Source organism: Nothobranchius furzeri, chromosome 12 (assembly GCF_043380555.1).
Source record: "Nothobranchius furzeri strain GRZ-AD chromosome 12, NfurGRZ-RIMD1, whole genome shotgun sequence".
In the NCBI taxonomy this organism is placed as follows: Eukaryota; Metazoa; Chordata; class Actinopteri; order Cyprinodontiformes; family Nothobranchiidae; genus Nothobranchius; species Nothobranchius furzeri.
The window spans coordinates 62310226-62332232 of NC_091752.1; the positions used below are offsets into that span (position 1 = coordinate 62310226).

General features: G+C 44.8%; 1 protein-coding gene across 5 annotated transcripts in view; it reads right to left on the minus strand.

Annotated features, from left to right (window-relative positions):
* LOC107376417 (echinoderm microtubule-associated protein-like 4) overlaps positions 1 to 22007 on the minus strand; it is a 72516-nt gene that overhangs the window by 30266 nt on the left and 20243 nt on the right. For 2 of the 5 annotated variants that reach the window (XM_070542797.1, XM_070542796.1), the window contains exons 4-12: positions 19335 to 19517; positions 18317 to 18457; positions 16883 to 16908; positions 12832 to 12867; positions 6499 to 6622; positions 2760 to 2909; positions 2612 to 2681; positions 180 to 290; positions 13 to 108 (exon numbers count right to left, since the gene is read on the minus strand). In XM_070542797.1, the coding sequence (XP_070398898.1) occupies positions 13 to 108; positions 180 to 290; positions 2612 to 2681; positions 2760 to 2909; positions 6499 to 6622; positions 12832 to 12867; positions 16883 to 16908; positions 18317 to 18457; positions 19335 to 19517 (937 nt within the window). The remainder of the gene's footprint in view (positions 1 to 12; positions 109 to 179; positions 291 to 2611; positions 2682 to 2759; positions 2910 to 6498; positions 6623 to 12831; positions 12868 to 16882; positions 16909 to 18316; positions 18458 to 19334; positions 19518 to 22007) is intronic. The other 3 variants (XM_070542799.1, XM_070542798.1, XM_070542800.1) reach the window with 2 other exon arrangements.

A 22007-nucleotide genomic window follows, 5' to 3' on the forward strand; every position in this document is an offset into this window, starting at 1 on the left:
GCATAAAATCACCTTGATTTCAGCAATCTTAGACTTCTTCTGCCAATTCCAGATGGTCAGCATGTGATCGTTGCAGTCGTCGATCACACTCAGGTGCTGGCCCGAGTCCTGAGATGCAGGGAGGGGGTGAGAAATACCTGGACTATAACAACCATGATGCATTGGGAGTTTTTACTCACAGCTTTGGAGAAAGCCAGAGATCCCACGCCGCGTTCGAACGTTCCCAAACCGATGACCTGCAGAGTGGACAGACTGACGCTGTCCCAGACCCGGACGTGAGGCTGTAGCGCCTGAACACATGGAAACAAGCAGTCTTATTAGTTTCCATGGCTACAAGCTTCACTGTGGCTCTAAACCCTGGAACCACTAGTTCGTAGCCTTGATTGGGTTCACGTGGCATGAACTCGTGTAACGTTTTTTAAGTGGTCACAACTAAATAGTCTAAAATGGTGCCTACGACTCCTTCCTGTTACCAGTTCTTTTCACTTGCAGTCTGATTCTTTAGGTCACCACACACAGAACAGGGATTTCTATGGAGGGACTTTAAAGACGCCTTTACTCACAGAGCTATTTGGATCCAGTCACTTACTGCGTTTTATGCTAAGTTAAAGCTAAGGCTAATCTAACGGTGAAAATATGGAAATAAGACTCGTCTTCACCTGAGCCAGCAGGTCCTATTAAAAAACTCCAGACTAGCCTGGATGAGGTCACGCTGTGGCTAGCAGCAAACTTTCTTCATGTTAATGAGAGCGAGACCGAGCTAATAGACCCTTTTGCTACCTACGTCATCAAAAGTTGCGCGCGCAGCCTGGCAACGAGAGAGAAGGCTTCCTCATTCACACTCGACACTAAAACAGCGTTTTAAACCCTTTGTTTTGAAGTTCTGAGCACATAAAAATGTCGGGTTGTTGCGTGTATGGATGCCAGAATCGCTTCTCTTCAAGCAGTGGACTGAAACTTTACAGAATTCCGAAGGGAGCACATCCATTTCAACAAAATCGGAGGCGTCTGTGGCTGCAGGCCATCAAAAGGGTTGATGAAAACTGGACTGAAAACACGATCCGAAATGCTCGAGTTTGTAGCGCCCAGTTTATATCAGGTAAGATAATTATGTACCAAGATTACATATAAATTTATACGCTTTATTTCATGCTTCAAATTAACATTTCATTCTAATTCATCTGTATTTTCCCACTGCATATTAGTATAAACTGTATTCCTCTAAAATTAACACGATTGTACTCTGAGCACGCTAAAAAAAGAAACCTATGCTATACTCACCCTGCCATGCAGGTACAGTTGGCTGTGAAGACGTAGTTCTCTGGTTTGTTTACTATGACCCAAGCCTCGAACATAGCAGTCTTGTGTCCTTGTCTTTGGCTAGGAAGGACTTCTGCCTTCAAGACGCAAAACTCAGAGTCTATGTCGTGATATTTTACTTTCTGTACGTGGCCACAGACAACATAGTTGTATGCATCTAATGATTTGTATGCCCGTAGCGTCTCACGTGTGTACTTACTGGGCCTCTCCACTAAAACAGGGTATCTGCAGGTTTACGGGAGCCAAATTTAAGACTTTTTAAGACCTTTTTTAAGGCCACTTAGACCAAATTTAAGCTACTTTTAAAATTAAATTTAAGCTATAATTTCCAGCTATTGCCTGGAACCGGTGCTAACTTGCCCTTCCCCATGGCGCAAGCTCCCACTAGCTTAACCAGCTAATGTGCTCATCTAAAAATAGCCCCCTTTCACAACCAACTGAACGTGTACGGTTCCGCTTACGCCAATATCATACACAAAAAATGCTGAAGACTAACTAGAAATTCAGGAAAACAAAAGGATCTTGTTCATTGGGTCTTTGGTAATTTAAGACCTTTGGAAACTGTTTTTAAGGATTATTTGTCATTTTTAAGGATTTTTAAGGCCTTAAATTTGGAAAAGCTAATTTAAGACTTTTTAAGGACCCGCGGATACCCTGTAAAAACGTATATATATCGGGCCACTGGATATCCGGCCACGCACCTACATCTTCCACCCATTCCGTAATGCCACAGGGATCCGGGAGTCTGTTGCCATTCGTTAACGTGAGTTTAATAATATAACATTCAAGATTTGCCGGTGATAACCCCGCAGCGTAGCTTGATAAAGCCTGAAACGACGCCATTCTCTGTTGCCAAGCTGCGCGCGCATTCTCGCTGACGTCATATTGTTTACAAACAGTAAAAGGGTCTATTACATTCCTCCCTTCTAGCAAGAGGTGTGTGAGCTCTGCTCCTGATCAGGGTGCCCTGACACCCTACTGGTCGTCCTCTGTCAGAAGCCTCGGGGTTGTAATTGACAGAAAGAAAAAATCTAAAACTCTCAATGCTGTAAAACCTGGCAGAGCCCCCCTCAGGTGAGGCGTCTACCTGATTAATGAGTTTTAGGTGTCTACCACCAGATTAAAACATGTTTACAGAGGGAAATGATGCTGGAGGGGTACCTGGAGCTGTAGAAAAGTGTGGATGTTTTCAGTGAAAGCTATTTTTCTCAGCTCTTTTCACACATTTCAATTTTTTAGTGGGACAGATTCAAACCTGTGAAAGCTAAAACAAGCTGATGTCTGTACTCACGCGTCCATCTTTGTCCACTCCTGCTATCTGACCTGTAGCAATGCGGATCTTATCAGGATGGATGGCCAGACTGATGCACAGAGACAATGTTACCGTCACCAAACAGCAGAAGACTTCAATCGCAGGAGACGTTTATAGAGTTTCTAACCATTTGATGCAGTCGGTGTGTCCAAAATAGTGTCTCTGAGTCCGTTCCTCGTAGTTAAACAGAACTACAACCGATGCAATGAAGTAAACGATCTCTCCGGTTGGGAGGAGGTAGACGTTGGCTCTGCAGTCCCTGCCTCGGTAACCGTACCTGAACCTGGTCAAGGAAACACCTGGAAAACAGCTGGACATCTCTTCGGTGTCGGGCCGTAACGGAATACACGGACCGCCGTTACAATACTAATTATGAGCAACCATATTTAGTTACAGGTACTACTTTTAAACATTGTATTTAGAATACAGTTACTTGTGTGTTTTCCACTTTCCACCCAAAAGATGAATAAATACGTTTTGGACATTGTGTGTCTCCACGTTGAGGACATGGTCTGGCCGCTGTCCACATGGGGCGGGATCTACGTCTCTGCATGCTATTGGACAACAAACAACTTGACGTGCTCACCGCTACCGATGTCCGTCAACGACGTAGTCAAACACATCCTTTTTCTAAAAAGACTTGGGCACCTCCATCTGCTTTTGAGCCAAAGAAAAAAAACCCGAGTCTAAATAGTCCAAAGCTGATGAGCCCTTCAGGTATGGATGAGCACCAGAAGGGCAGTTGTGGCAGTCACCATGACTACCATCTGAACAACAGCTGGAGAGCTACTAAGAAGCAACTTTAGCTCTGTTGAGGATCAGGGGAACTCAGTTCCAGGCCTGGAGGGCCGGTCTCCAGCATGTTTTAGCTTCAACTCTTGTTTCAACGCACCTGAGGAAAATCCCCAGTCGGTTCTTGACAGACACGTGACCTGCATGTCAACCACCCCCCCTTAGCACCATTTTAGGTGTATGACTGGTGTTGCTAAGGGAAGCTGCAGCTGGAGTTGAAGCAGAACAAGTCAAAAGGATGGATAAAAGAACAACGAACACATCCTAACAGGGACAAACTTCTGAAGGAGACCAGAGATCAGTGATTTCAGGAAGTGTCTACAGTCGACACCGTAGATCTCCATGACCTCAAAGGAAACTAACGGAGCTCAGACGTTTTATCACTAATGAAAATAAATCACCTGAGTAAGTGTAGTACTGCTTCAACATAGTCATAACCTAGTAAAAGTGAAAAGTAACCGCCCAGAAACATGCCTCCACTAACAGGAGCTGCTCCAGGGTTTATCTTCTGGGTGAGCCTTAATTAAACACGCTATTACCAGTATGAGTTACAGGCAGGTAGAGAAACACCTACATCAGAGGTTAGCTACACGTGTTGGTTTTCATTTGGACCGACAGTTAAAAACAGTCATGATGGTTTCCTTCGGTCAGTTTATTTCACATATAATAACAAATATTCACTATTTAATTGTCATTAATATTTAGTTTAACCAGCCGACCAGCAGCATATTAATGTTACAGCTAAACGCTTTAACTTAAACTACAGTCGTGGCCAAAAGTTTGGAGAATGGCACAAATATGGGAAATTGGAAAAGTTGCCGCTTCACCTTTTATAGCAGCAGTTTGCATAAACTCCAGAATGTTATGAAGAGTGATCAGATTAACTGCATTGTCCTCATTTGCCATGGAAATTAACTTAATCCCCAAAATACTTTCCACTGCATTTTACTGCTGCCATTAAAGGACCTGCTGAGATCGACTCAGTAATCGTCTTGTTAACTCAGGTGAGAATGTTGATGCGCACAAGGATGGAGATCATTATGTCAGGCTGATTGGGTTGGACTGGCAGACTCGACATGTTAAAAGGAGGGTGATGCTTGCAGTCATTGTTCTTCCATTGGTAAACATGGTGACCTGCAGGGAGACGCATGCAGCCATCATTGCGCTGCATAAAAATGGCTTCACAGGCAAGGATATTGTGGCTACTAAGATTGCACCTAAATCAACAATTTATAACCTTTCTCAGTGACCTAGTGGTAGAGTGTCCGCCCTGAGACTGGGAGATCAGGGGTTCGATTCCTGGTCGGGTCATACCAAAGACTTTGAAAAAATGGGACCCAATGCCTCCCTGCTTGACACTCAGCATTAAGGGGTTAGATTGGGGGGTTAAACCACCAAATAGTTCCCGAGCGCGGCTGTGTCTGCAGCTCACCGCTCCCCCAGGGGATGGGTCAAATGCGGAGAACAAATTTCGCACACACACCTGTATGTGTGACAACTAATGGGACTTTAACTTTATAGGATCATCAAGAACTTGAAAGAAAGAGGTTCAATTCTTGTTAAGAAGGCTTCAGGACGTACAAGAAAGTCCAGCAAGCGCCAGGATCGTCTCCCAAGGAGGATTCGGCTGCGGGATCAGAGTGCCACCAGTGCAGAGCTTAATCAGGAATGGCAGCAGGCACGTGTGAGTGGATCTGCACGCACAGTGAGGTGAATACTTTTGGAAGATGACCTGGTGTCAAGAAGGGCATCAAATAAACCACTTCTCTCCAAAAAAAAAAACCCATCAGGGACAGATTGATCTTCTGCTAAAATTATGGCGAATGGACTGCTGAGGACTGGGGCAAAGCCATATTCTCCGATGAAGCCCTTTTCCGATCGTTTGGGGCATCTGGAAAAAGGCTCGTCTGGAGAAGAAACGGTGAGCGCTACCATCAGTCCTGTGTCGTGCCAACAGTAAAGCATTCTGAGACTGTTCATGTGTGGGGTTAGGGTTAGGGTTCTCATCCAAGGGAGTGGGTTCACTCACAATTTAGCCCCAAAACACAGCCATGAATAAAAAATGGTACCAAAACACCCTCCGACAGCAACTTCTACCAACAAACCAACAACAGTTCGGTGAAGAACAATGCCTTTTCCAACACGATGGAGCACCGTGCCATAAGGCAAAAGTGATAACTCAGTGGCTCAGGGACCAAAACGTTTAAATCTTGGGTCCATGGCCTGGAAACTCCCCAGATCTTAATCCCATTGAGAACTTGTGTTCAATCCTCAAGAAGCGGGTGGGCAAACAAAAACCCACTAATTCTGACAAAGTCCAAGAAGTGATCGTGAAAGAATGGGTTGCTATCAGTCAGGATTTGGCCCAGAAGCTGATTGACAGCATGCCCAGTGGAATTGTAGAGGCCCTGAAAAAGAAGGGCCAACACTACAAATACTGACTCTTTGCATAAATGTCATGTAATTGTTGATAAAAGCCTTTGAAACATATTTCAGTACATCACAGAAGCAATTGAAACAAAAACCTAAAAGCAGTTTTGGAGCAAACTAATATTTGTCCCATTCTCAAAACTTTTGGCCGTAGATAATAAGTGGTGCACTTGTTACCTCTAAATAAACATCATAGATGTCCCCACAACCTTTCGTCTTGTGAATCACTTACAGTGAGGAAGGATGGGTGATCAGCAGGTGTGTGGGAGTAATGGAAATAATTTAGAACTACTTGATTAAAAGGACTGAGTGCATTTTTTTACTACAACACGTAATATTGTGACCAAAAACCAAAAAAGGACAGACTGAATGCCCCTTCGACTGACACCAGCAGCAGCGAGTACGTCACGTTGTTCATCGTCCAATAGCACGCAGAGACAGTTTGAAATTCAACTGTAGATCCCACCCCACGACTGAGGGCCCTGGTTGTCGTGGCCAGACTATATATTCACATTTATAGGATGGGTAATCAGGCTATCAGGCAACCAGAGGGGACCTGCTTTTATGTGTCAACTTGTAAAGTTCCAGAATGACTTGATTTTGATGATGCTTGAGTATGAGCAGCTCATCATTCTGAAGGATACACCCATTCCAGCTTAAGTCTTTCAGGAGGAAGTTCGGTCCGAACATCATCATAGTTTTCCACATTGGAGGGGATGAACATGGTGATAGGCCGGCCACGCATGAACATCTTGATGGAATTTCCATCTGAAACATCAGGCAAAAACACAAACTCCTCAGTGGAGCTCCTTGGTAAAGAAAGGTACACAAGCCATGCATGAATGTTTCTGTAAAAGTAGGTAAAGACAATCTCTAGCTGCCTCTAATCATTAGTGAGAGCCAAATAGTACTGGGTAGGCAGGTAAACAAGTTAGTAGTAGGTGGGGAAACTTGTCGGTAACAGGTGGTGGAAACGTGTCCATGGCGTAACAGGAGGGTAACGTGTCTGTAACAGGAGGGTAACGTGCCAGTAACAGGAGGGTAACGTGTCAGTGACAGGAGGGTAACGTGTCAGTGACAGGTGGGGGAAATGTGCCAGTAACAGGAGGGTAACGTGCCAGTAACAGGAGGGTAACGTGTCAGTGACAGGAGGGTAACGTGTCAGTAACAGGTGGGGGAAATGTGCCAGTAACAGGAGGGTAACGTGCCAGTAACAGGAGGGTAACGTGTAGGGTTGTCACGGTAACCGGTATAGCGGTAAACCCCGGTAAAAAAGTTGACAATAAAAATAACCGTCCAGTTTTTAAAAAACTATATTATCTCGGTGGGTTTACCGTGGCCGCGGTTTTGGCGCGGTGACCCTTACCAGCCACCGTCGCTTCAGCTGAAGTTCCCGCGGCGCGCACACGCACTTTTTAGTTTGCAACGGCACCAAAACTTTGAAGCTGAAATAATGGCGGAAGGAGGAGACGGCAGCGCCCAGGACATCCATCAGCCCTCAAAGAAGACTCAATCGGAAGTATGGGCATATTTGGGATTTCTGAAAAATGCTGAGGGACAGTTAATAGAAGACTGCTATCCCGTTTGCAGAACGTGCAGGAAACAAGTGTCTGCAAAAGGTAACACTTCGAATCTAATGGCACATCTGCGTGACGATCACCCACGTCTCCACAGCCAGTGCAAGGTAAGTTAACATTATCATTTTAGCTGAAATGCATGACGTGAGGACTTTTGGTTGAGGGAGAATGCAACGAGTCACTATATACTGCAGCCGCAGCGCCCTCTGCCAGCATTTAAACTGTGTCACGGACACCCTGCATCTTATTTGTTGATGATGAAGAGAAATATACAATTAGTTCCTTGTCATTGATTTGTTTACTTATTCATTGCCATTTATACTTGAACATTTGGATTTGATTACATAGTGTAGTAGTTATTTTAGTAATTTGTTTAAAGTGGCTATTTATTTTAAATACATATTTTTTAAGGTTGACTTGTACAGTGCTCAAGTCAAGTGTGGACTGGAGTCAGTGGCGGAGCTTGATATGTGCAATATGTGCGGCCGAACAGGGCGGCAGTCTGCAGGGGGCGGCATTTAATTTCCTTTTTTTTTTTTTTTCTTCTAAAAAAATTTTTTTAAGCATCAACCAATACATAAACAAAACATAGAAATCGCATGTTCTTAATAATAGTGATGATAATAATACTATTTCTGTAATAAAAGCACAACAAAGTGTAACCCATATCAACTACTCCCTGTCACATGACCCACGTCAGCTGATGTGAGGTCCCTCTCCTGATTGGCTCCTTCCACGTCGCGGCAACAATGAAAGCTGGCTGTGGGGGAATACTTCCGGGCTAAAAACAAAGCGTTTTTCTCCCCTCAATTCATTTATACTTTCATTTTACCTCAGCGGTAAGTGTTCTTAACATCTACCAATAACACCCTTTTACTTGTCAGTGACCAGTCGATCATTTTCGCTATAAAAAATGACCTTGTTCGGCGGAGTTCCCACCGCGAGCAGAACTCCGGTTCAAAAACGCTGTTTTTGAAACACTTTTATTTACTTAAGCACTTTAATGGGCTTAACTTAAAACCAAGAGCAATCGAATGATTATTGTTATGTGTTGCCTTGAATTCGGCTATGTTGTCTGTCAGACAGTTGCTTTCCTTTATTGTTGTTTTTGTATTTGTTTGTAGCAAACGCTACTGGAATGTATAGATTAAGCTACGTAGCCAAGATGATTAATAATTGACCTGTTGTACATTCGTGATATGTTTACCGGTAAACTGAATCGAACTTGATGTGCTAATGAACGTTTCTCTGGCCTACAGGTCAGGTTTTTTTTCCCCATGTTGAACTGATCTTCTTCATATTGAAGTGGCGAGCTGGTAGGACCATTCTTTCTTTTTGGAATCGGGAAATGAGCTATTATTTACCCCATGAAAAACGAAGCGGCAGCGGGCTGCTGGAGGTGCCCTGCTAGTAAGATCCCGTTTAAACTGAAAACTGCCATAAAATAAAAACTATAATAGCTAGAGCGTTCTTTTTTTAGCTGAAAGTTGAGACTCTCGCCTTTCAGCACATCTGTACTGTACAAGTCGATGATGCCATCATGTTGCGTTAAGTGTGTCTGTTTCAGTAGAACTTTGACAAGTGGTGAGAAGGTGGCCAGGAGCTGGATGTTGTATTCAGTCAGCAAACGTTGTTATATATAATACACTCCACGCAATTTGAAACAACGTTGTAGGTGTAATGTTTTTTCTTGTGTGTGTGTGTGTGTGTGGGGGGGGGGGGGTCACAGGGGGATCTCGCACAGGGCGCCATTTAGGCCAGCTCCGCCTCTGACTGGAGTTTTAGATTTTCATTTTGATAATGAAGAAAACAAGTAAAAGAGAAAACAAGTGGTGTTTCTTTGATTTGTTTACATATTGTTTATGTTTTGAATGTTTGGATTTGTATAATTTAAACCTGCACTGACTACTGTAACATGTTCCAGAAAAAGAAGCTATTTGTTCCTTTACTTGTGAAAAGTTGCACTTTTGCTAAGGCTTTGTGTTATTTTAGGTTTAATAAACATTGTTAAACCTTTTCAAAACTATTTCAGTTTGTGTAGAACAGGACTATCAATGCTTTCTGAACATACCGTAAATCCTCTAATACAGGCCCGGGCCTGTATTTGACTCAAGCTCATCAAGCTCCAGGCCTTTATTGGAAGGAGGGCCAGTATTAGAGGCAGGCCTCTATTTCTATTTGAGCAAAATGAACTAATGGTTTGCTGGAGTTTTTGACAATTAAAATTGTGCCCACATTTTCAAAGTTAAACACATTTCTTTTAACAACGGTAGTTTCTGCTTCAGCCCTCTCCCCCCTCCCCCCGTGCAGCAGCCGCAAACTCACTGATGCGCCTGCAGCCTCTCGGAGTTCCTGCTGCTCTAAACATTAAAATAATTATTTCATTTTCTGTTCCTCACTTCTGATTACCTTCAATGGTGTCTGTATGTTGCAACAGCAGGTACAAAAACTAACTTGTTTTTATTTGACTATTTTTCTGTCCTGTCTGTTTATTATCTTCCTGCATCTCCTCTCAATCCTAAAGAAAAACTGCTGCCTGGGTTCATATATATTCACCTCATGAGTTACCTTTGAACTGCAGTTCTAAAAGATCTACCGACCGCAAAAACAGCGGAGCGCTTGCTGTTTGGCGGCCGTATCAGTGATCAGTGCGTTGGAGGACAAGTTGATGCCCGCACCGCCCCGCTCCACAGCATGCAGCGAAACACATTAGGCGCAAATAAAAGACAGAAAACATTAAAGGAAATGAACCGACATGAACGATCACGTGTCAGTACCTACGGTCTGGCACAGCGCATTGCTGATCACAGAGAATGTGATCATACGATAATTCAATAGGGAGCGTGGTTTCACAGACGCGGAAGTGATAGCGTCGGTGAAACGCCGGCTGCTCTAGGAAACCCCCGAGCGTTCGAGCGTGAACGAAGTGACACGGAAATGCCGGGCTTTCCAGAAGTAAGTAAGATAACTTACTATGAGCTGATAGTTCGTTGGATTGATCGGTAGGTTGGAAACTCTGATCATGAATCTGAAGAAACGATGACTGAACTGTAAAGGCGACTTCCGTTTATAGCCGCGGTTTGTGACGTAGGTGCGACGTGGAGGGAATCCCCGCGAGGGGCATGCTGGGAGTCCCTACTTCGCGGATTTTCACCTATCGCGGCCAGGTCTGGAACGCATCTACCGCGATAAACGAGGGATTACTGTAGTTCATACACCCCCTACTGCTGCTCCCCAGAGTGTTCTGCAGCATAATCAGCACGTTCTCTTTGAACTTGATAGTGTAATGACCTGGCTGGGGTTGTAAGCCAGGTGCATTCTGGGTATTGTGTTATATGTGTTTCCTATCGTTCTGCTAGTTCCTATGTGCTGATTTGCGTGTTGTGTGAGTGTTATGTAAGCCACAGGGAAGGTGATGTGTGTTCTGTGGAGCGGGTTGAATTAGCATGGTTAACTGACACCGTGACTCTGTGTGGTAGGAGCGTGATAGAGGATCGTGTCTGAAGCGTTATAAAGCTTGAAGAAAAAGCCTAATAAATGTCTGCGTGAATCCCTACTGCCCCCTGCTGGTTGTTTTAGGGACTATAACCCTGCCGCTGGGACTCTTGTACTTGCTTGTTACCACATTCCATCCGGCCACAATAAGAGACCGGCCATTATTTACCTCCGCTGACTCTGACACCGGCCAAAATTGGAGACCCGGCCTTTAATTGAATACCGGCCTGTATTAGAGGATTTACGGTATGCAACACCGTTTAAAAATACCGCGATAATACCGAAAACCGTGATAATTTTGGTCACAATAACCGTGAGGTTAAATTTTCATACCGTGACAACCCTAGTAACGTGCCAGTAACAGGAGGGTAACGTGTCCGTAACAGGAGGGTAACGTGTCTGTAACAGGAGGGTAACGTGTCTGTAACAGGAGGGTAACGTGTCTGTAACAGGAGGGGAAACGTGTCTGTAACAGGAGGGGAAACGTGTCTGTAACAGGAGGGGAAATGTGTCTGTAACAGGAGGGGAAATGTGTCTGTAACAGGAGGGGAAACGTGTCTGTAACAGGAGGGGAAACGTGTCAGTAACAGGTGAGAAATGTGTCTGTAACAGGAGGGGAAATGTGTCTGTAACAGGAGGGGAAACGTGTCTGTAACAGGAGGGGAAACGTGTCTGTAACAGGAGGGGAAACGTGTCTGTAACAGGAGGGGAAATGTGTCTGTAACAGGAGGGGAAACGTGTCTGTAACAGGAGGGGAAACGTGTCTGTAACAGGAGGGGAAACGTGTCAGTAACAGGTGAGAAATGTGTCTGTAACAGGAGGGGAAACGTGTCTGTAACAAGAGGGGAAACGTGTCAGTAACAGGTGAGAAATGTGTCAGTAACAGGTGAGAAACGTGTCAGTAACAGGAGGGGAAATGTGTCTGTAACAGGAGGGGAAACGTGTCAGTAACAGGTGAGAAATGTGTCTGTAACAGGAGGGGAAACGTGTCAGTAACAGGAGGGGAAATGTGTCTGTAACAGGAGGGGAAACGTGTCAGTAACAGGTGAGAAATGTGTCTGTAACAGGAGGGGAAACGTGTCAGTAACAGGTGAGAAATGTGTCTGTAACAGGAGGGGAAACGTGTCTGTAACAAGAGGGGAAACGTGTCAGTAACAGGTGAGAAATGTGTATTAACAGGTGAGAAACGTGTCAGTAACAGGAGGGGAAACGTGTCTGTAACAGGTGGGGGAAATTTTTTAGTGACAGGTGGGGGAAACATGTCAGTAACAGGTGAGAAACGTGTCAGTAACAGGTGAGAAACGTGTCAGTAACAGGTGGGGGAAACGTGTCAGTAACAGGCGGAAAACAACATTGTGGACCAATCACAGAGCTCTATTGGTTTTGAAACACCTATAGAAAGCTGTGATTGGCCAGCAAGAATGCTGCTAGGGGCTGCAGAGGTTTCAATGGAGTGTTCCTAGACCAAACTTTGCAAAGCAAGAATTTGGTCTAGTTCACTAGGATGCATCCAGAAAATACTAAATCAAATTTTTAAATATTTAAAAGTGATTTTTATTTCTGATAATTGATAATGCAAAGGAAAATCAAAGGCTGAACTCTATGGCGGGGGAGGATAAAAGAACCCTGAATTTGGTGTATATGGATAAAGTCCAGTGAATAACTTCCTCTTTTATAACGATTTGATAACGCTGATTACACTTGGACTCTCACTGTTTGACCCTTTATGAAGATAACGACGATGGGGCAGGGCCAAATGCAGATCTTACACCCGAGTAGTTAGAAGGGGAAAGGGCAGATGAGTGAGGCTGGTAGTAGAAGGCAAGGAGAGAAGAGATCCAGAAACAGGAAGTGCTCTAAAGCATCCATTAGCATCAGCCTGCGAGCTCGCCCGATACAACTTACCGGCTTGGCTGTTTTTCTCTCGGGTTGACATTTTGGCTGGTTTGAGACAAACATCACCCACAACACAAACAAACAAGGAGAACACAAATATGAACTGAGACAAAACCTAAAACTTTAGAAACAATGAAAATGTTTAGAATGTGTCAGAAAGAGCAGGTAGAGACTCTGGCTTCCTAATGGCCATTCAAACTATGATGCTGCTGATGATGACTGAGGTACAGTGGGATGCAAAAGTTTGGGCAGCCATGTTAATCTTCATGATTTTCCTGTATATGTCATTGGTTGTTAAGATAAAAAAAATTCTAGTTATATTAATTGTATAAGAGACACGCACAAGCCTCTTTTATAAGACAGACCATCGCGTCATTACAGAGTGATAAATCCAAATTTGTGGGTCTCGTAAATGCGGCAAGGAGCAAAGGAGAAAGGTGATAAAACTCGATTCTGATATGCTTAGCCTCGTAGTAATATTGCAGCATGAGCCCCTCGCCTCTGACGGCTAAACGCGTGTCAGCTCCGCTAATCCCTTTGGAACGACTGTGGGAGGCCCCCCCGCAAAAGAGGGTGGCCGCCTTTAATGACGTATACTGCGAGTGCCGGCCGAAGGGATATAAACACAGATAATGGACGTGGAGACCATGGAGCTTATGGCTGTGCGAGCAGACAAACAAATTAGTCGCCTTTTTACGGGGACGGTGAGAGCCAGCTGTTCGACAGAGTGGTGAAAACACTGGCTGAGCGGGGCGTCAAGAGGGACAAAAAGCAGGTCACATCAAAGCTAAAGGTCCTGAAAAAGACATTTCATCAGTCTGAAGAAGAAGAAGAAAATATCATTTCTATAGCGCCTCTCAAGATAAAAATCACGAGGCGCTTCACAAAAACAACAAATGAAAAAATATAAAAAAAGAATTTAGAAAATGGTTAAAAATATATATTTAAAATGAGCAAAAATAGACAATTGTGATTAAAAAATGTTAAGAGAGAGAGTGACAAGGAAAGAGGGAAATGAGTGGATCCTGAGGAAGGTTGAATAGGGAGAGCAGAATAAAGAGAGAGTGGTGAAGAAGATCATTCAAAAGCCGGCTTGAACAAGTGTCTTCAGCTGCTTTTTAAAGGAGACCACTGAGTCCACTGATCTCAGGCTCAGGGGGAGAGAGTTCCAGAGTCTGGGGGCCACAGCAGCAAATGATCTGTCACCTTTGGTCTTAAGCCTGGTGCGCTGCTCAACCAGTAGGCTTTGGTCACTGGACCTCAGGGACCTGCTGGGGGTGTAGGGACTAAGAATATCACCAATGTAAGATGGTGCTTGTCCATGTAAGGCCCTATAGACCAGAACCAGGATCTTGAAATGAACCCTGAAGTTGACTGGCAGCCAGTGAAGCTGGAGGAGAAGCGGGGTGATGTGGGTGTGTTTGGAGGACTTGGTCAGAAGCCGAGCACAGGCATTCTGAACCACCTGTAGACGGTTCAGGGAGGTTCTGCTTAGACACGTGAAAAGAGAGTTACAGTAGTCAGCATGAGGAGATGAAGGTGTGGATAACTGTCTCAAGTTCAGAGCGGGACAGAATGGGACTCAGCTTAGCAACGTTCCTGAGATGGAAGAAGGAAGAGCGAACAAGAGAACTGACATGAGAATCCAGGGTGAGAGCTGGGTCAAAGGTCATGCCAAGATTCCTGACGGAAGGTTTTGTGTGAGAAGCAAGCTGACCAAGAGAGTCTATGACTTTGGGAACAAGCTCATCTGGGGCACAGATGAGGATCTCAGTCTGATCTTCAATCAGCTGTAGAAAGCTCCCACCATCCAGGTTTTGATAGAGTCTAAGCAGGTGTGTAACAGCTGCAGCTTAGACATCTCATGGGGCGAGATGTACAGCTGGATATCATCTGCATAAAAATGGGACACCATGGGTAAGGGAGGTGGTGGAGGGCCTATACTTGGAGACGGCCACAGAAAAGGAACACTCAGAAAGATAAGAGGAGAACCACTCCAGAGCAGATCCTGATAGGCCTACCCAGTCTCTCCAGTAGCAGGTGATGGTCAACAGTGTCAAAGGCAGCAATCAGGTCCAGCAGGACCAGAACAGAACAGTCCCCAGTCTGACGTGTCTTCCGTCTGACGCTGAATGCGTGACCCTGTACGTCACATGCGGGGGGGCCGCCCAGCGACCTCCCTTTATCCCGTCTTGGTTTGAGAGGTGCCTGATGGCAGTTTATTCTAGCTTCAGCTTTGCTACTATAAATGCAAAAATCCTCCCCAGGGAGCCGTGGCAAATCCCGTTTTGCAAACGCTATGGTCCTGCAAAAACAGCTACAGTGATATATGAGCGGTTTATAAGAGCTACAGAAAGCGTGCAATAACTGTCTAAACAAAATTAGGCAGGTGCATATACTACCGGTCAAATGTCTAAGAACGCCCCGATTTTCCCAGTTTTTTATTGGAAATGATGCAGTTTAATGTCACGTTGCACTCTGAAATGAAAGCATAGTACAAATAAGCAATTGGAGTTAAAAAAGAAATCATGGAATCAATTTATAGACCAAAGTATTCTAAACTTTTGACTCATCCAAGTAGCCACCTTTGGCAGATTTAACAGCTGAACACACTCGTGGCATTCTTTCTACAATAGAAATGAAATATTCTTCAGAAAGTTCTTCCTTATCTGTGCAGAAGTTCCCATAACTGTGTGGCACTTGTAGGTTGCTTTGCTCTCACTCTTCTGTCCAGTTCATCCCAATCCAGCTTGATGGGGTTTAAGTCTGGCGACTGTGCTGGCCACTGCATGTTTACAAGCTCACCATCTTGTTCTTTTTCCCGAGGTAGTTCTGGCATGGCTTGGACTTATGTTTTGGGGTACCAGAGGGTACTGCATGTTGCTCGAGAATGCTGTTGTAGCCGTTTTGGTTCAGGGTGCCTCTCACTCTGTACAAGTCACCGACCCTGGATCCAGCAAAACAGCCCCAGACCATCACACTTCCTCCTCCATGTTTGACAGTTGATGCCACACACTGTGGAACCACCCTTTCACCAACTCAAAGGCATACAAAGGTCCTGCATGATGAACCGAAGATTTCAAATTTGGATTCATCAGTCCATAATACCTTCTTCCAGTCTTCAGTAGTCCAATGGCGATGTTTCATGGCCCAGGCAAGCCTCGTTCTCCAATTCTGACACCTTAGCAGTGGCTTTCTTGCTGCAACTCGTCCTGTCAAACCTGCAGCTGGAAGTCTTCTCTTCATAGCTGAAATTGTGACTTGCTTACTACGACCACCATTAAGCTGTGCTTGAAGCTGTTGTCCTTTGAGCCGCCTATCTTGTAAGCTGTTAACTCTCAGAAACTTGTCCTCTGATGCATTTGTGGCTTTGGGTCTGCCAGACCTCTCCCTGTCAAGAGTTTGCCCCAAGTTCTGAGTGCCTTTTGATGGTGAAGGAAACTGTACTTACTGACGCCTTGACTTTCTTTGCTATTTCTCTGTAGGAAAGACCTACAGGTGTCATGATGGTCTGTCTCTCTTCCATTGTTAATTGCCTTTTTCTGGCTATTTTTGTAGCAACACGCTATTATCTGCAGTACAATGCTGTTCAACTGATGCTCACGAGGGTATGGTACCATAGTATGTTCCAACACTGCTTTTATGCAGACAGAGGGGGTTGTAGGGTTATTTTTGTGAGTGGGTCGTCTCCACTCGCAGCTAGGTGCAAAAGAAACAAATCTCAAGGGGGAACACATATCAACATAACACCGGCACTTCAGCTGTTAACTCTCACCTCCGTGTTCTCCTGTGTGTGTGTGTTTGTGAACTTCCTCTGCTGGGTCAAAACGGCAGCCTGTTGATTAGTCTGAGTGCTGCTGCCACCTAGTGACCGGGGTGGTTTTGCGCTCCAGGATGAAAAAATATGCAAAAATAATGGACTGTCCTGCACCTCGCCCACCCCGACCCTCAATAAAATGACAACAGTGCCCAAATGTATGCACCTGCCTAATTTTGTGTCAACAATTATTATAAACTTTTACATCCCACTGTAGATTCATGATGACGAAGGTGTGGTTACCTTGGCTGACCCCTGCGTCTTTGTGCCTGAGACAGACAAAAAAAAAAGTTTGGTTAATATCTGGAATTATTTTCCACTCAGTTCATTTAATCAAAATATCAGACTCCCAACCTGAACCAGGTCAGATTTCTCTTGATTATGTTTGAGTAACATAGCTTTGATGTGTTCAAGGCAAAACCAAAGTGACTTTGGTATCTGAGTCTAGAGGAGGGTGTTTAATATGTCAATGGGAAATTCACCCTTCATTACTTAGCCTATGATATTTTCACACAAGTTGAGTGAGCTAGCATTAGCATCAGAATGTCGCAGAGAAAAATAACAATAATAACAAAACAGCCAGACTGACGCCAGTCAGCAGCACGTTGGAAGCTTCCAGACGTGTTGTGAGGAAGACCTGAGACACTACTAAACCCTCACCCACTGGTCACGAGTTCGCCCTGGTTATGACAATGATACTTCTATTTATCCGTATCAATTTCAGGCAACAAGACTACATGCATGACCTACAGGCATAGGGCCATTTCACATCTGGGCCAGCACGGACCGGACTGGGTAGCTTTTAAAGTGTTCACTAGGTAGCCTTGTATTTTTCATGCTTAACCGGTCGTTTTAGGCCTCATACCAAGGCAGTCTGCTTCGGGCTGAACAGGTCCAACACACCCACCGCCAACTGATTGGCCGGCTCAAGTACACATCCACCATTAGGGGAAGTTCTGATTGGCAGACAGAATCAACCAGCAGGAGGTCCCGTGTGCACGATTCATTGACACTATGGATGCTGAGAAGTTAACGTTGCCTCTGACTGAAGCTGCGTCAGCTTTCCGTCTGTCTTCTCACTGCTGTGAGGAGTGTGTGCGCGCACACACACACACACACACACAGAGACAGCACTGCCTTGCCTTGAGCTACACCAGTGGTCCTCAATAGGCAGCCCGCGGGCCATGTGTGGCCCTCTTTGTGGCCCCCGAACCCTGCGAGCACAATCCCCCCGACACAACAACCGAGCCGGAGGGGAAGGGACAGGTGTTGTGCTTCTTTCTATTGTTAGCTTGTGATTCATGTGCATTGCAGCCAGCGATCCTTCTTCTTGGTTTAATGGAGGATAGAATAAACAAACCGTAACCTCTGAAGTCTCAATAGACTTTGTGATCTCGCAAATTCAGCAAGGAGGACAGCGTGGAAGCCACTCTGCGTCTGATGCTCCCCCTGTGTGGACGTTTCGTGCCACTGATGCCTCCGGTGTGGATTAAGGGTTAGACGAAGAGACCTTGAAAAGGCTGCTAGGCGAGAAACTCGCCAACCTGTGTCTCCACCCCCTGGCCAATCAGTGACGGACAGTCTCTCACATCACATTGTGAGCTGCCATGCTTTACCTCTAAGTTCTAACTAATGTGTGTGTGTGTGTGTGTGTGCGTGTGAGTTTATTTTTCGTACTTTTCAGCATTCTTCCCCAGTTTACCCAGCAGTTTGGAGGTAGAAGCAACTTTCACCAGTTTGTTCCTGGTGTCCTCTGAAGAGTCCCAGGTGCTGCTCTGAGACCGCTCGATGCCTGAAGACCGCTTCACACTGGGACCCCTGGATGAACAAACAGAACCAGCATCAGAACAGGATGGGGAGGAGCTACAGGAAGATGAGTCTAAAGCTGGGAGGAGTTACAGGGAGAAGGCCAGCAAGAGCAGCTCAGCTAAAGGAGGAGAGCATGTTAGTAACAGGAGGTCGGAGGAGAACACAAGACCAAAGCCGTTTCCACGCATGAACAACGGGAAAAGGAATCGAGAAAAGGAACCTTATTGAAGATCAAACAAACTGCGTGAATCCAATTCAGTTCAAGAATAGAACGTTCATCTGACTAGATCATCATCATGTGTCTCCAGCTCACACACAGGAGCTCAGAACCGACCCACGTCAGAGGATTGGTTCTGATGTAGCCAATCAGGTGTGATGGATACAAGATTGCAACATCGGTGTTCAAAAGGGAGCAGAGTCCCTCTGCAGAACATTGCTCTATTTTAAACTAAACAGCTCTCAGGTGGAAGTGGACTGATTTGATCTCCAACAACACATCATCAGGACCAACACGGACCTGTGTGGGAGCTGGCCCGTCCAGGTGACCCGACATGAGCGGAATCCACGGGAGTAGTTGTTAATTAGTTCAAAACTACAAAAGGCAACTGATAACACCTACCAGGTGACCTGGTCAAGTGTCATCAGGTGGCTGAAGGGTTTGTAGGCGGAGTCAGAATGTTAGTCAACACCTCCTGAAAGCTGTGCACTTTGAAAACAGTCTAAAGAAACAGTCGCCTCTGCTCTTCTCACACCTGATCCTGAGATGATCAGCTGACTCAGGTATGGGAAGGGCAAAGGTTGTTAGAGGCGGGGTTATTAAAGTGATGTCAGAGCAGCATCAGCAGGAAGTGAAGTCAGATGCAGCTGACAAATCAGAAACTGGAACCTTTTAATAGGGGTGTGGCCTCTGCTGCTGTCAGAGGGTGGGGTGGCTTTCTGTGGGGGCTGTGATGGGAGAGGTGAGGAGGGAGGAGGGGACTGGTCCTTTGGGGGAGGGGCTTCTTCATTCTCCTGAATCTCCTCCATGTGAGACCGCTGACTGTGGAGTTCCTTCTTCCTGTCTGCTCCGCTGTGGACAAAACCAGGACATAAGAGACCAGAGCCACCACTTCTACTCAGATTCTAGTAGTCACACTGGTTCTACTGCGGTTCTGTTGGGTAATGGTTCTCTGGTCTGATGCACCTTCAAGGAAATTATTATAGTTCTAGAGAGCAGCCTCTCTCTATGGTGTGTTTTTGTAACTCATACTTTCATGGTTGTCATGGTGACTCCAAGTATGAAGATACCCAGTTCATTGCTGAAATCAGCTGTTCTGGTACTGAAAACTCAGATTCAACATAGATGGGTTGTCTCTGATTCCATCCTCCAACCAGAACTTGACAGGATCCGTTTGATCTCTTACACCTGCTGCTTGTTTGGGTCGGGACAGAACAACCTTCTGCCCAATAAATCACATCAGTAATGTGTTACATAACTACCCCGGAGGAGCTGGCCCAAGTGGCTGGGGAGAGGGAAGTAGGGATGGGTACCGAATTCGGTACTTTTTAAGGTACCGACCGAGCACCGATTCACGTCATTTCAAACGGTGCCTCGTTTCGGTACCCGTCCTTCATAACGAGAACTTGTCAAGACAGCTGCGCATGCGCAAGAGCGTTTTGTCGTCGCTTGCTGTGAACCAGTTGTAAACAGAGCAGCATGGTAGAAAGAACGCACGCTACAGCTTGGGTCCACTTCACTATATGTGATGTAGGGCTGCAACAAACGATTATTTGGATAATCGATTAATCGGATGGGGTCTCGACACGATTAATCGATTAATCGGATTACATAGGGACATTTTTAAAAACTGCTAGGGAAACGTTATTTTTCTCCTTCCTTCACTTTATTAAACACAACATTATTAGAAAACAGTTCAATAGCAGAAAAACAACATTAGGGCTGCAGCTATCGAATATTTTTGTAATCGAGTACTCTATCGAATCTTTTTTTCGATTAATCGAGTACTCTATCGAATCTTTTTTTCGATTAATCGAGTACTCTAATAAATTACCTTTTTGTGTTTGTAAACCTTTATATCATATATTGATGAGCCAAGATGGCGCCGAGTATGGCTGCCTCGTCGCGAGCTCCACCAAGTTCCAACATTACACGCTCCATACTGTACATTTATGCCACTGTTTTGCACATACCAACCTCTGTACATTTTATATCTCTTATCTTATTGTTTACTTTATTCATTTGTATACTTAGATTAGCCATTTTTATATTTTACTTGTTTTTACATTACTGTATTTGTGCACAACTCTGTTGCTGTGAAGCTCGCACACAAGAATTTCACTCGCATGTACTGTACCAGTGTACCTGCACGTGACGTGACAATAAAAGTGATTTGATTTGATATCAAATAGCATGTTATAATTATGAAAGACCTCTTAAAATGAGCAAGCAATTGCCAGTTATTCAAGTTTTATTCAAAATTAGTTTGCATAACTTCAGCACTTCAACTTTACTTCACAGTAAACAAATGCCTGTGCAAAAAATAAGTAAACCTGAGCCGATTTTCCCCTCGTGCGAGAATCTGCTAGCCTGCAAGCCAGACAAAAACTAGGAGGATAACGCTGCGAGCGGCTGCGGCCCAAACAGAACCAGAACCGCTCACGGCGCAAACAGCTCGCCGGCTGTTTCCCTATTAACACACGTCCGTTTTAATTTCCACACTTTTTTTCTCACACTAACAAGGATTGCCAAAAGCATGTTTGCTGTGGTTTTGTCAAATTATACTGATCACAAAACATTTATTTACTTTCTTTCGTTTTCCTCCGCCACTCTCATAAATACCCGTGTCCTCCTGCAGAAACCCCGAGGGACAACAGACATCAATAACACAATAAAAAGTCCGACGTGTTGTGTAAAAACTGCTATTTTTAGCACATTTTAAGTCCGACGTGTTGCTACCAGATGTAAGGTGTGAGCTGAAACTGAGCGCTACAAACGAAAAAGTCGCAGAGTCCGCAGAATATATAGAAAAACAGGCTAAAAAGCATTATCTTGTAGAGGCTCCGAGTCCGCTTGCAGAAGTGACATTTACAGGTGCTGCAGCACGGAGGATGTGGTGTTGTGCTAGGCTAAATCCATTTTACTGTATTTATACTGGACTACGTTTTCCACCTTACGACGTGAAAATGGTTCCACAACTTTGACATTTTCTGTCTTTTTCGCACTCCATCGGGGTTCAAGTTGTCCGCCATGGCTTAAGAGAAAGTTAAGTTATATTCGCTACTCGCGTGTGCATTCAGTCCAGTGGGCATGTGCGTCACTTATTTCGGTCCGGGTGAAACATGACCCCGGGCGATTGCAAAGCCATGAATTAATTAAATATGAATTAAACGAATCCTCGAGGCAGATAATTTGACTCGAGGATTTTTTGTACTCGAATTATTCGAGGTACTCGAGGAATCGTTTCAGCACTAAACAACATGCCATCACCTAAATTGTCTTATAAGGCGTATAGACAGAGACCCTAAGCTACAACTATCTGTGACCTAAAATGCTTGGTCC